At 43.0% G+C, this 13,869-nt stretch overlaps 1 protein-coding gene across 2 annotated transcripts in view; it reads right to left on the bottom strand.

Annotated features, from left to right (window-relative positions):
* PAMR1 (peptidase domain containing associated with muscle regeneration 1) overlaps positions 1-13,869 on the bottom strand; it is a 107,119-nt gene that overhangs the window by 50,255 nt on the left and 42,995 nt on the right. For both annotated transcript variants that reach the window (XM_081063870.1, XM_081063869.1), the window contains exons 2-3: positions 12,891-13,067; positions 6,276-6,404 (exon numbers count right to left, since the gene is read on the bottom strand). In XM_081063870.1, the coding sequence (XP_080919996.1) occupies positions 6,276-6,404; positions 12,891-13,020 (259 nt within the window). In that variant the 5' untranslated portion in view covers positions 13,021-13,067. The remainder of the gene's footprint in view (positions 1-6,275; positions 6,405-12,890; positions 13,068-13,869) is intronic.

The raw sequence follows: 13,869 nt of genomic DNA, 5'->3' as shown, positions 1-13,869 counted from the left end.
TAAAATTTTCAGGAAAGGTTCAAACATGAATTCCCCAGAGTCAAAGAGCTTCAGCACATAAAATATAAAGTGCTATTTACCATATAATACTTGCTTATCCTGGGAAGATTACCTCCTTATGTCCAGTATATATTTTCTTGTCTCTTAGGGAATTCTGCTTTATTAGTTTTCCTCTCTAGCCCTACATTGATTTCTTTCCCAAAAAAGAAAAAAGAAAAGTTCAATTTATGGCTCTGGTTTAGTAATAATAAGAATAGCAGCCACCATTTATTGAGCACTTAACTATGGACCAGGCTCCATATTCAGGGATTTATAGACAGTACTTCATTTAACCCCTACAAAAATCCTCTGAGGGGCCACTATTATCATCCCCATTTTGTAAATGAGGAAGCTGAGAGTTACAAAGATTGGGTAACTTTGCCCAAAGTCACAGAAGGTGTAGAGATTCAAATCCAGGTCCTACTGGTTCTAAGCCCCGCTGCTATTAACTATCACATAATACCATCCCCAATTTGGACCCAACTGGGCATTGTTCCTTTCTTGGAAGTGTCAGGACACCAAAGGCCAAAGTGGGATGAGCCAGTTTTCAGGGACTCCACACAGGTGATTGCATGATTCTCCAGGAGGATAGCCAAATTAATCAGTAGCACACAGCTTTTGGGAAAGCGTTCTCTCTCTCTCTCTCTCTCTCTCTCTCTCTCTCTCTCTCTCTCTCTCTCACAGACACACACACACACACACACACACACACACACACACACACACACACACCAGCCTGCTCAAATCATCTTCCTCTCTGATACTCTAGCCCCACAAACATTTTTGGGCATGGTTTATGGCCAGTGCCTCTACTCTGCCTCTATCCAAAATATGACTAAGAAGATGAAATGTATTATTCAGGGTTTATAATCTCTCCCTGTAAATCTTCTCTTATTTGGGTTGATTTCCTGACCTTCTTACATCCTCTGGATCCTTCAGAGCCTTAACGGTTGGGATCACTATTATGCTAACTAGAAGTAAGGCATCCTGGGTGGCTGCTGGTCCCTGTCATTGTCATTGCTCATCTCATTTGGTGACTAAGGAACTGGGTCTGAGAGCCAAGTTACATAAACTCCACTCTGGAGGTCAGCAGAGTAGTTCTACTGAAGTCAACTTTCCAGTTTAGGAAGATTTGAGAGAAAGCCTTGATTTTAACTTTAGATATCAGTGCCTCTCATAGCCGGCAACCAGATGCCAGTTCTTAAATACCTTTCCCCAGAAAAGGAACCAGAATCTGTGGAGAAATGGCTGGTTCCAGGACCTGACAGAAACAATCAACGTGAGCCTGAAACATTTCTAGGGGACCAGAAAGCAAGGAATTGCTTAAAGAATGATATGGTAGAGTTCAGCTTCACTGGCCAGTTCTGGGACAATCTTACCATTGAAAATAAAAATATCGATAACATCATGAAATATGGGAAACAATCAAATTCGTGAGCCCATCGTGCAGTAAAAGAGAGAAAGTCAGATGTGGGAAAATGATAGTCGATGAATCTGGGTGAAAGGCATGTGAATGTACTATTCTTTCAACTCTCTGTAGATTTGGAAATTTTCAAAATAAAAAACTGGGGAAAGGAAGAAAAGAATCAGCTGCTTTCCCTAGCCTAGCTATTCTGAGCTTACTAAACCACTCTTTTCTGGACAGGAAGATATGAATAAAGTCTTCTCCTGGGCTCAGCGACTCCAGGTTTTTTTCCTTTTTTTCTTGGTTAATATAACCTGTCAATGGTTATGAGTGAATTAATCACATAATGAATTTTAAGACTGTCATAGGTTAGGTTAATACTAATTAACACAAACATTGTCACGGACGTTGAGCAAATAAAAGTTCTCTAATGTCTGCTCAGTGCTCTATATGAATGCTCTATAACTCAAATATAAAATAGTCTTTCTGGCATTTGCTGTCACGCTCCTTCCTTCTAAGGTTTTATATGGCACTCAGGAAAAAAGGCCAGGGCTCTACAGATGGTATTCAGCGGGAGGCCCTCCTCCTTCAGAGTTAAATGTCCTGAAAGGATCACTTGGGCGCCACCTACTGGGTAAATGCTTGTACTGCCGTGGGCCTCCAGCACCGTGCCCCAGCCATAAACAGGCCACTCCAGTGTTTGGCTTCCCCTTAATACGTAGAGGCAGGAAGCATTCAAGACCCAGCACTAGGCCTGCAGTCAACAAACAGTGAAATGAATGATTTCCCCCTTTGAATTCCCCTCATATTTATTCAATGCCAATATGAGGTGTAAGATAAGAACCTAATAACAGCGTAGTCATACTGATGACTTCTTATGGTCAAGCCCTGTTTCCATAGATGGATTGTAAACTCATTGAGGGCTCATTGTTCTCCCTGGTGACCAGCCCAGTGCTCCATAAAAAAATGCTCTATAAAGGCTTGTGGCTGTGACCAGAAAACAGACACTGTATGGAATGAGGCTTCCAGAACAAACAATGGAATTGAATAAGTGTAACTGAACTAACGCAGAATGATGTAAGAATCTGACCATTATTCTATTTGTTTTATAGCATTGATGACCACACTCCATTTTGGGTTTTTGTGGTTTTGTTTTTGTTTCTGGTTTGTTTTGTTTTTGTCTCTCCTCTCCAAATTGCAAGCTCCAAGATGGCAGGGACCACATCTGTCTTGCTCATCATCACATGTCCCATCTTCTACTCCATTCAAGAAATACTTTTTGAATGTATGGGTAGACTAATGAATGAGGGCCTGAGCTTCTGTTCTGCTTACCGAGTGGCAAGGACCTGTTGTCCTGAGCCAGGTCTGCTGTCCTCAAGGAAGCCTTGATCTGACTCATGGATACCAGCACTAGTCCAACCAACAAGACTCCATAGATAGCCGGCTCTGACACTAAGGTTAAGTCCACGACCCAACCGCTAGCTGCTATTTGGAAAGGCACACAGACAGGATTTCTTTGAGCAATTGCGGTCCTTCTGATTTGTTACTATTTCCGTGTTTCCCCGAAAATAAGACCTAGCCGGACAATCAGCTCTAATGTGTCTTTTGGAGCAAAAATTAATAAAAGACCTGGTCTTATTTTACTATAATATAAGACCGGGTATAATATAATATAATATAGTATAATACAATACAATACAACACAATACAATACAATATAATACAATATAATATAATATAATAATATAATACCGCATGTAATGTAATATAATATAATATCATACAAGGTCTTATGTAATATAAGACTGAATATAATAATATAATATAATATAATATAATATAATATAATCCAATTCAATCCAATCCAATCCAAAATAAAATAAAATCATATCACATCATATCGTGTCATATCATATCATATCATATCAATACCGGGTCTTATATTAATTTTTGCTCCAAAAGATACATCAGAGCTGATTGTCCGGCTAGGCCTTATTTTCGGGGAAACACGGTTGCTTGTTACTGTTTACCATTGACCTCCTGCATGCAAACATTCTTCCCCTTCTCTACCCTGTCCCGTAAACAAACCCACTTACTCACACAGAATGACTGGAATAGTGCTTAAGAAATATTGTACCCTTGCCCTTTGGGATGGAGGATACATCCCTAGTTGATTCATTTGGAACTTAGCCATACGACTTCTTTTGGAGTGTGAGTGAATATGATGTGTGAGCAGAGGCCTTAAATGTGCCCATGTTTGGCTTGGCCTCTTGTCCTTCTGCAACCCACGCTGAGAAGAGCACACTCCCAGTAGCTGCTGTCCCTTTGTCCTGGGCCCTGAAGCATAGACTTCAACCCGGGCAAGCCCAGCTGAAGTCAGTTGAACCCCAGCCAACCCACAGAGCCAGGATAAGGAGAAGCATCTGTCCTTTTGAGATGGTTTGTTACACAGCAAAACCGACTAACCTATGAACACATTATCACCACCACCCCTAAGTATCAACTTAGAAACTCTGTTCCCCGACAGCAATAACCCTTCCATCTACTTGTTCCTCTGCTTTATTACCACTAAGCCTGCTTTTCTACCTCACTGAGACCTTCACTCCCTATTCTCTCTGTACCAGGTTCTCTCTGGTTTCATGTCCTACCCAACCTGGACAATCATGTCTTAGATCAACAAAATGACTGGCTCAGTTCACCTCTGCCCCAACACTGCAGGAAACCATCGCTCTGCTGTCCTGACTGCATCTCTTACACAGGAGTTCCACCTTCAACTGGGTCCTCGGTCTTGCTTGGACATGCGCTAACTTAGCATTAGATGGTGCCGTCCTTATTCTTCTCGTAGCTGTCCCAAACCTTTGGTGCTCTCAAGACCCAGCCTCACTTCCACTCTGCCCTCAACAGAGATTTCACTTCCCACTTTTCAAAGAAAACAGAGCTTCTGGAGGGGGATTTACCAGTGGCAGTAGGATAGTACTGTGGTTAAGAACAAGGAGTCTGGAATCGCAGACTTCGGTATCTTCCTGTTTTGCAGACACCTGAGCAAAGGCATATCTCAGACCTAACCTCCCTTACCCCTGACTCCGTGATTCAATGGTCCTTTTATCTGTGTTCTCAGAGAGCTTAACCACACCCTGCTTCTCAACTTGTCCTTGGTTTCCCACCACACTTACAATAACATCTACACTCTTTACCTCGTTTACTTCCCTACCAGGCCATGCACAATCTGACTCTTGCCTATGGCTCCAACCCCATCACATAGCCCTTCTCTACTCACTCACACAGAGAAAGAGCAACCAACCTTCCACTTCCAAAGGGAGAAAACCCCGAAGTTATCTTATATACTGCAAAGTCAATGTGAAATCTGAAGCTATGCATTATGTTTTTAATGATGTCTTTCTTAAATTTCAATTGAAAGTAGTTTTATTTCTGGACCACCCACCAGCTCGGCAATCAAGGAACATATAGAATAACAATGATATGTTTACTGAGCTTTTACTATGTGCCAGGCAGAGGGTTAAGTGCTTCACACACATTATCTCATTAAATTCTCCAAGCAGCCCTATGAGATAGATAGCATTCTTCCCACTTTAAAGAAGAGAAAACTGAGGTTAGCAAGGTTAAACAACTTGGCCATGGTCACCATGCTAGTGACCAGGCCCATTGACCAGGCTAGTAACCACCACCGTGCTAGTGACCAGGCCCGTGTCATTCCAGAGCTCATGCTCTTGTTCATTATGCCACTATGTCCCCACAGAACAGCTGCCAAAGGAAGACCAGGGGAAATCGTACAGCTCACCTATCTAGAAGATAACCCACCAAAGTACTAGATTCAATTTTCTAGAAACCCACCCCAAATGACATCAAAGTTTTAAATCTGCAACTGAGAACAGCACTTTCATAACTATCTGTATTCTGGATAATTTAACTCTCGGGTTCATCCTGAAGCACCAACACACACTTTCCCCTCCAGGTACAGTTAGTTTCTCAGCTACAAACATACCTCACCCTAGACTCGAAATTCGTGGCATTTTGCTAAGGTTGGACCAGACAAAGAATACCAACAGCACTCCGGCCTCCATCCCTGCGAGCTGGGAATATCATTATAAGAGGAAAATAGCTCAGACTAGAAGACCGTCCTGACTGCTTCTGATTCAAAGAGGGAGCATGTAAAATCGGCGTAACAAAATAATAACAGTTTGTTCACCGCTCCCAATCCAGACTCTCAGAGGGACATTCACCATGAGGACGCTGCCGACGGGGAGCTTACACTGAGGGAGAGGTTAGATTTCCACTCCATTTTCAAAGGATTGTTGAAACTCACAGGGGACCCCCATCAAGACTAAGTAGTTCTTCGAGATGAAGTAGAACTCAGAAAAATATATCTTTCCTGTACCAAGTGGCATGCTGACAATTTGATGTAGGTTTCAGGAATTTAACTTGGGATTCAAGCAATTTACCAATAGAAATCCATATTTAAAATGCATTACAGACGTAGCATTTCTGAAGCCTTATTCACTGTTTGCTGACCGACGCTAACGTGCAACTGCTTCTGGAATGGACACTAGGCCGGCTGTGTGCAGAATGCCTTGGCTTCGTTTAGGAGAGAGGGGAAGATTTAAGAGCAGATAATGAACCTCCTGTGGCCAATTCCAAACAGATGTCCATAATCCACACCCAGCAGATGGAAACATCTTTATTTTTTACAGTCTTACCTAGAAAGCCCTCTGGCTGCAAGCTTTCCAGAACCCAGATTCCAACAAAAGAAACCTTCGTCTGTTGCAAGCTGCGACATTAAAATGGGGACGGAACTACCTCAGGGTCTACTCACGCATGCAGTCTCCTCCGTACCAGCCGGCCCGGCATTCAGCACAGTAGATCCCCTTCACGTAGAAGTCGTCCAGGGTGCCCCCCCACGAGCCGTTTCGGCAGGTCTTGCAGTTTTCAAAAATGGTACAACCTGAAACATTGCCAAGAAGAGGGGTGTTCGAGTCAGCACGTGCAGATTCTCATGGGCTACATGAGACAGGAACCGTGCACCTTCTCAGGACCTTGTCTCATCCAAGGGCATCGAAGGACCTTGAAAGGTACCGAAGCCCTTAGGGAAAAAATGCTCATTCCCAGGAAATGCTAGAGTCACCAGAATTCAGACTGGGGGTTTAGGAGGGTGGTCAGACCCATCCTCCTTGATGTTTTAAAGTAACTCGAAGTAACTTGCAGTAAAAGTAGTATCTGTTGATAGAGTGTATTTTTTCTCTTTATAATTCTATTACGTGCTTATTGCAGAATATTTTAAAAATTCAGACAAGCAAAAAAAATTCCATTACAACCACCTGAAATATCATCACCCAGAAAAAATTGGTAACATTCTTTCCCTGTGTGTGTGTGTATACACACACAAACACACACACATATATATATATACACAAACACATTTTTTAAAAATTAGGCTTATATTATATACTGTACTTATATTCTGGTTTTGTAAGTTATTTTTTCATTTAATAATAGACAGTAAATATCTTCCCATTTCATTGAATATTCTCCTATATCACATACTTCTATAACCAAAGTATTCCTTTGGAAATAACCTTAATGCCTAACAATGGGCTCATCCTGGAAGGTGTCAGGCAGACCACACCAGGGAGGACTGAGCAGTTCCCAGGCAAGGGTCGTTTCTAAAGCATGGTCTCCTGAGGGGCAGAAGGTAGTGAGGAAAGGTAGCAGTCATTCAATTCCATTTATTAGAACAGAGAGCTACGTTCTGGCTCTGCCATGGTCCAGCTATGTGTCCTTGAGCAGATTGCTTGAGCTCTCTGTGCTTCAATGTCCTCATCTGTCAAACTGGGGTTAAAATTGGTACCTACCTCATAGGGCTGTTTTAAAAATTAAATGAACACATGTATAGGACCTGGCACATAGTAAGTACCCCCAAACATGAACTATTATTATTATTGTTATCCGCATACCTCCACTTGGCTTCTCCCTACCACTGCATAGATCAAGTATAATAGCTCAACTGCCTATTTATTATCTGTTTTCCTACCATAGACTGAAGTCTACGATGTTCAATATTATGTCTTCAGCATCTAATACAGTGTCTGCCACAAAGTAGGTGTTTGGTAAATATTATAAGAGTGTGTGGATGGATGGATGTATGGATGATGGATGGATGGATGCATGGATGGATGGATGGATGCATGCATGGATGGATGGATGGATGGATGATAGATGGATGGATGCATGGATGGATGGATGGATGGATGATGGATGGATGGATGGATGCATGGATGGATGGATGGATGCATGCATGGATGGATGGATGGATGATGGATGGATGGATGCATGGATGGATGGATGGATGGATGGATGCATGCATGCATGCATGCATGCATGGATGGACGGACGGACGGATGGACGGATGCATGCATGAATGGATGGATGGATGGATGGATGGATGGATGATGGATGGATGGATGCATGGATGGATGGATGGATGCATGCATGGATGGATGGATGGATGATGGATGGATGGATGGATGCATGGATGGATGGATGGATGCATGCATGGATGGATGGATGGATGGATGGATGGATGGATGGATGATGGATGGATGGATGCATAGATGGATGGATGGATGGATGATGGATGGACGATGGATGATGGATGGATGGATGCATGGATGGATGGATGGATGCATGCATGGATGGATGGATGGATGATGGATGGATGGATGCATGGATGGATGGATGGATGCATGCATGCATGGATGGATGGATGGATGGATGATGGATGGATGGATGCATGGATGGATGGATGGATGGATGATGGATGGATGGATGGATGATGGATACATGGATGCATAGATGGATGCATGGATGGATAGATGCATGGATGGATGGATGGATGGATGGATGCATGGATGCATGGATGCATGCATGGATGGATAGATGCATGGATGGATGGATGATGGATGGATGCATGCATGGATGGATAGATGCATGGATGGATGGATGATGGATGGATGAATGCATGCATGCATGGATAAATGGATGGATGGATGGATGGATGGATAGATGGATGGATGAATTGCTAATGCAGGTTTCTGAACTGTTTGAGATGACCAGCGTTGCCTTGAGCTGATGGCATACATCTTTGCTGTTGGCTGAAATTAGGTTTTAGTCCAGGAGGGTCACCGGAGGGCCCTGGTGGGGTCCCCAGGGCCTTCCGGGGAAGGGGGTCGCCTGTTGTGTATACATGCTGTGTATAGAGGTGTGATTTCTGGAGGAGAAAGTCTTGTCGCCGTCTCTTTGCACACCACCCTGATTTTGCTCCCCTCTCCCAATGAACACCTCCTCCTACCAGAGAAGAGTTGCTAATAGGATTCCTCAAATTCCAGTAGGGCATGTGGCCCATAACTGGGTCCCAGGGGGGTCACTGTACCTCCTAAAAGCCATCTTCACACATGTGCCACTTTTCCATCTTTGCCACTTTTCCCTTATCTACTATGCCACTGAGGAGGCCAATGAACCCAGAGTCTGCCCTCAGCTATCCAGCCAACTCTTTTTCTTGGCACAGCAACATCCGGGGTATTAAGTGCAAGGCACAAAAACCAGCCTGGTGATTAAGATGAACAAAGCTCTACTAAAAAGACACTAAGTCACTCACAGAATGATCAGAAGGGCCAGAGGACCGAGTTCAGAGCTACACAGCCTAGAACTGTACAAAAATACGTAGCAAACTTGGTCCAGTGAGGGCCCCAGGGCTGCCGGACATTATAGAAGCCACCACAGACATCCTGCCACTGTGCCCCTGGACCTGCAACCACAGCACAGAGAAGACTGTTGTCATTGATAGAAACTGATGATAGAAATTTCTAAAACCACACTGAGATATCATTTCTTATGTATGAAATTGGCAAAAATCCCAAATGACATATTCTGTTGCAAGGCTCTGGGGACATAGTACCCTCACATATGGCTGCTTGTGAATGCCAAAGGCCTGGAGGAGCATTTGGCAAAGGCTGGCAAAATGACATGTGCACCTCCTTTTATTTAACCCAGCACTCCTTCAACTAGGAAGCTACCCCGAAGACACACTGCAAAAATACTAAATGATATATGCCTAAGGCTATTCACTGTAGTATCATTTATAATAGCAAAAAGCTGGAACTAACCCAAACACTCATAAACTCTGATAAACCACACAATGCAATTATGAGTAACTACAAAGAAATGAAGACGATGGCTTAATACTGGCAGGGAGTGAGCTCCAGCAGACATTGGTAAGAGCAAAGAGCAAGATAGCAGTGTTTATAGTATGCCATCATACATATATATTCACATATGTATGTATATATTCACATATATATGTATACATTCACATATATATGTATATGTGAGGGTCCCAAAGAGGGTCCCAAAAAATGTATACACATTTTAAGGAATGAAAAAACTATTAAAATTTTAATACTCAATATATACCAATAACAAAAGATGAATACAAGTCACATTTGCCTTCTGCAATTACCAGAGGTGCTCAAAGTGGTTCCCGTCAGCGTCCAAACACTTCTGATTATGGCGAACTACTGCTTGAGTAACGCTGACCAAAGGGTCCACTTGCATACATTTTTTTGGTTTGTATTGTAAAACACAGAAAACAGATGGAAATAATAAACCTAACTGTATAGCAAATAGGTGGCATCTACTACAGAGAAAAGGACAGGCACACCTCACCAATATTGCAGGTTTGGTTCCAGCCCACTGCCTAAAGCGAGTATCACAATAAAGTGAGTTGTAGTCTTTCTGCCAGTGAAGGATCCTGCCTTCAATTTGTAAAAAAGGCAACATTTGTGAAGCACAATAAAACACAGTATGACAGTACATCGATTGGCTTTAAAATATAGTATTTTCACTGTATATACCAAATGGGATAAACTCAAAGGTGGACAGTAACCACAAAGAAATCCTAACTTCATTCAGTGATCTTATTGTTAGTACTAACAGTGCTATTGCTATTTTGCGCCATTATATTTTGTTCTAATATGAGTTAAAGCAAATAAATGATTAGGTTAATATTGTTAGGAAAAGGATTTTCACCATGAGAGGAAAGAGATACGAATATAAAATCAAAGAAGTTAAGTAAACAACCTTATAATATTACATTTGAATTTGAATATCAGCATGAAATCACGTTTTTCTTTTTTTAAAAAAATATGTATTTCCTAGCTCCATTCACAAAAGGAAAATAAAGCGTAGTAACAAGGATAGTCCAATAGCAAGGGACAACTGAGGTGCCTGGATAGTGTCTTCAGACCAGAGTTTCCTGGAAAAACAGCTTTCTCCAGAGCTGGGGCAGGACATACACAAGAGTCTGAAACATCTTGCCATGGAAGAAATCAAGGAAGCCTTTAAAAACTAGGGTGGCCATGTCAGAAGAACACAGAAGGACATGAAGGGGTTCCCTGGGTCCTAAAATGAGACAATGCATGCATTAAAATGAATAATGACTGAAATGGATGAAACCACATAAATAAATAAAAACGTCTTGGATCACCAATAGTGGCTGCTAGGGCATCAATTCACTATTCTGAAAATTCACTTTTGTTTTTGGTTTTTAAAAAAGAGCCTTCATTAGCCTTTCCTTCCAGGATAACCAAATGGTTGCTAGAGGACAGCTCTTCACTACTTAGACCCAAAGATCACTCCAGGTGGTGATGGTGGGTGCCCCCTGTATGATGCAATAGGAAGGACCCGGCACCACCCGTGAAGTTCTCTTACCTATCAGATGACTCCACCCTCATCCCAACAGGAACCATTAGGCTTTTAAAAATACTGAAAATCGTTCAAAGAATTCAATACCAAGGCCAAGGACCTCTAGTTGGGAAACCCTGGTTTAGTTCTCAAAGTTTCCCAAGAAAATGTGAAGGCATTATTCAGCTATTTCCCTATAAACCACATTCACCCATCCGGGGATTGGGGCAGTGGGTTTCTTTTCTGGATCAAACGTGCAGAGGTTATACTAAGGTCACTCCTAATCTAAAGCTCAGCTGTCCTGTCTTCCGGGAAGGAAAATGGCTTGAAAGCGTCAGTTGTGTACTTGAGCCCCAGTTTCTTTCCTCTTTTAGAGCTTCCCACAAAAGAAAGAAAGTTCCTCAGAGTCATGTGAGCCATTTTCTGTGAGTCGCTAATCACATCTTCTTCAGTCTGAGGCTCTGTGTCCACACTGGCCTCCACCTAATCAGGCACTTAAGTAAAAAAGGACACTTACTGTCCCTCTGTGGTGAGGGTGGGGAGACAGGTGGTTTGAAGATGGCAGGTTCAGCCTGATGTAAAGGCAAAAAGGAATGGGCATCATGGCCAGGGAACCCCATCTCCCCCTGAGATGCTCTCATGTTACTGAGACCACCTCCCAAATGTCCAACTCAGAAGCCCGAGCATCATCCTTGGCTTCTACTTTGCCCTTCCCCCATCCAATCAATCCCAAAGTATTGTCCACTCTCTTTAACATCTCTCAAATCCCTCCACCTCTCTCATCCTCAGGGCTTCTACGTTCCTTGAGATCTCCATTACTCCTCCCCTACCTGGAGTCGTGCCCTTCCTCCAACCCTTTCTCCATACTGCAGCTAATAAATCAGCTTCCACCTCTTTACTAAAAGATGTCCAATGTTGCTAAAGTATCTTCAAGATACAGGCTAAACTTCATAGCACAGCTTACAAATCCCTTCAGGGTCTGGCCCCTGTTCTGTCCTTCATATTGTTCTCTCTTAATCTTTTCTCTTTGTCTAACTGTCTCTCCCCGTTTCTCATCACACACACAACCTCTGCTCCTGCCAGACTGAGCTACTTGCAATTCCCTAAACCTTATGCTATCTCTGCCACAGGGCCTTAGCACATGCTGTCCTCTATGGCTTGACGTCTCTACCAGATGCCCTTCACCCTTTTCAGTTTGCTGTTTCCTTCTTTGGCACACACATCACCTCCTCTAATAAGTCTCCACTGACCTTCACTCCACCCACCCCCATCCCCATCCGTGCTCCCGTGGTACCTTGGGCTTCACTGTCACAGTACTTACCACACTGGATTCTAGTTGCCCGTTTATCTTTCCATCTCTCCCACCAGGCTGCAAGCTCTGGGAATGTGGTAAATGGGTCTTTTTAAAAAATCATTGTAGTTTCAGTACATGACATGGTACCTAGGAACTGTTCAGTCTGTTTGTTAAATAAATGACTGAGTGGGCAGCTTCACAGCTTTATAAGTGTAACACTGCAAAGGGTACTAACTCCTCCAATCCCTCCAGGCAGAATAAGCTGCATGAAGTCACTCTTCATATTCATGGCATCACAGCCTGCTGACGGTTGCCCGTTGGCATTCAGGTGTTCAGCCTGTTCCCATTCATGACCTCAGAAAACACAAGGCAACCCGAGGTCTCCCATTCCACACTCACCTGGGTGAATCAGGCAGGAGTCACACTCATTCTCCTCATTCCTGCAGCAAGGGATGGTATACCCCACGACTTCCTTCTTTCCAGGGCAGACACATTCAATCTGATCGTATTCACAGCACTCCCGACACATGATATTCCACTCGGCTCCAGGGCACGCTTCATTAATGACCGTGTACTCTGAAATAGAAACCAGCAGGTAAGGACGAAGGTCCTGGCAGGAAGGGGAAAGACCCATAAGTACTCTGCTGCTAAAAAGCAACCCTGCCCTGCGCGTGTGCTGCCCCTGCCTACATGATGGAGAAGACTGTGTGAATTCTTCTACACCCATATTTCCAAAGTAGGGTTCCTCCCTACCTCAAACAGCGTTTAAAACCATCCACTGTGGCACAGATGAAATTTGTGAGAACCGCTATTCATTTTTATTTTTAATACATAAAGAAGGAAATCATGTTTTATCAATATACAGTCTAAGTGGATTGAGGCATACGTAACTTGTAAACAAGTATACACCTCTTGGGTATGCTCACTTCTAGTTTTGCTGGAGTACATCAGGCCACTGCTTACAGTGACGTAGGTTGTGCACAACTCCAGTAGGAACCATTCGATTTGCACAACTGTACAGTGCAGCCCAGGCACTTGGGCCATCAAAAAATTTGGAGCTGGGTCTCTATATCAGGCCATTCCAGTGCAAGTCTGATTGCCAAGTAGAGACCATGTCACTTCCTCCAACTTGGCTCCTCGATTTCTCAGCATGCCATTTTTATGGTATCTTCAAAGCGAAAACCCACAGAAAAGACAAAAAGTATCTTAATTAGTATGTTTGGGAGAATTTCAAAGTTTTACAAGGGTGAACTCTTTGGCAGAATTCATTCAGTCCCCAAATTCAACTGAGTGTTCTTTCCCATGAGAAAAGAAAGTATTCCTTTCTGGGTAGGATTTCTGTCTTTCTCTTTTAAAAAAAAAATACACGTTAAGTAAA

This window comes from Rhinolophus hipposideros (assembly GCF_964194185.1).
Source record: "Rhinolophus hipposideros genome assembly, chromosome: 10".
NCBI classification, from domain to species: domain Eukaryota; kingdom Metazoa; phylum Chordata; class Mammalia; order Chiroptera; family Rhinolophidae; genus Rhinolophus; species Rhinolophus hipposideros.
This window is presented reverse-complemented; position numbering and strand designations above follow the sequence as displayed.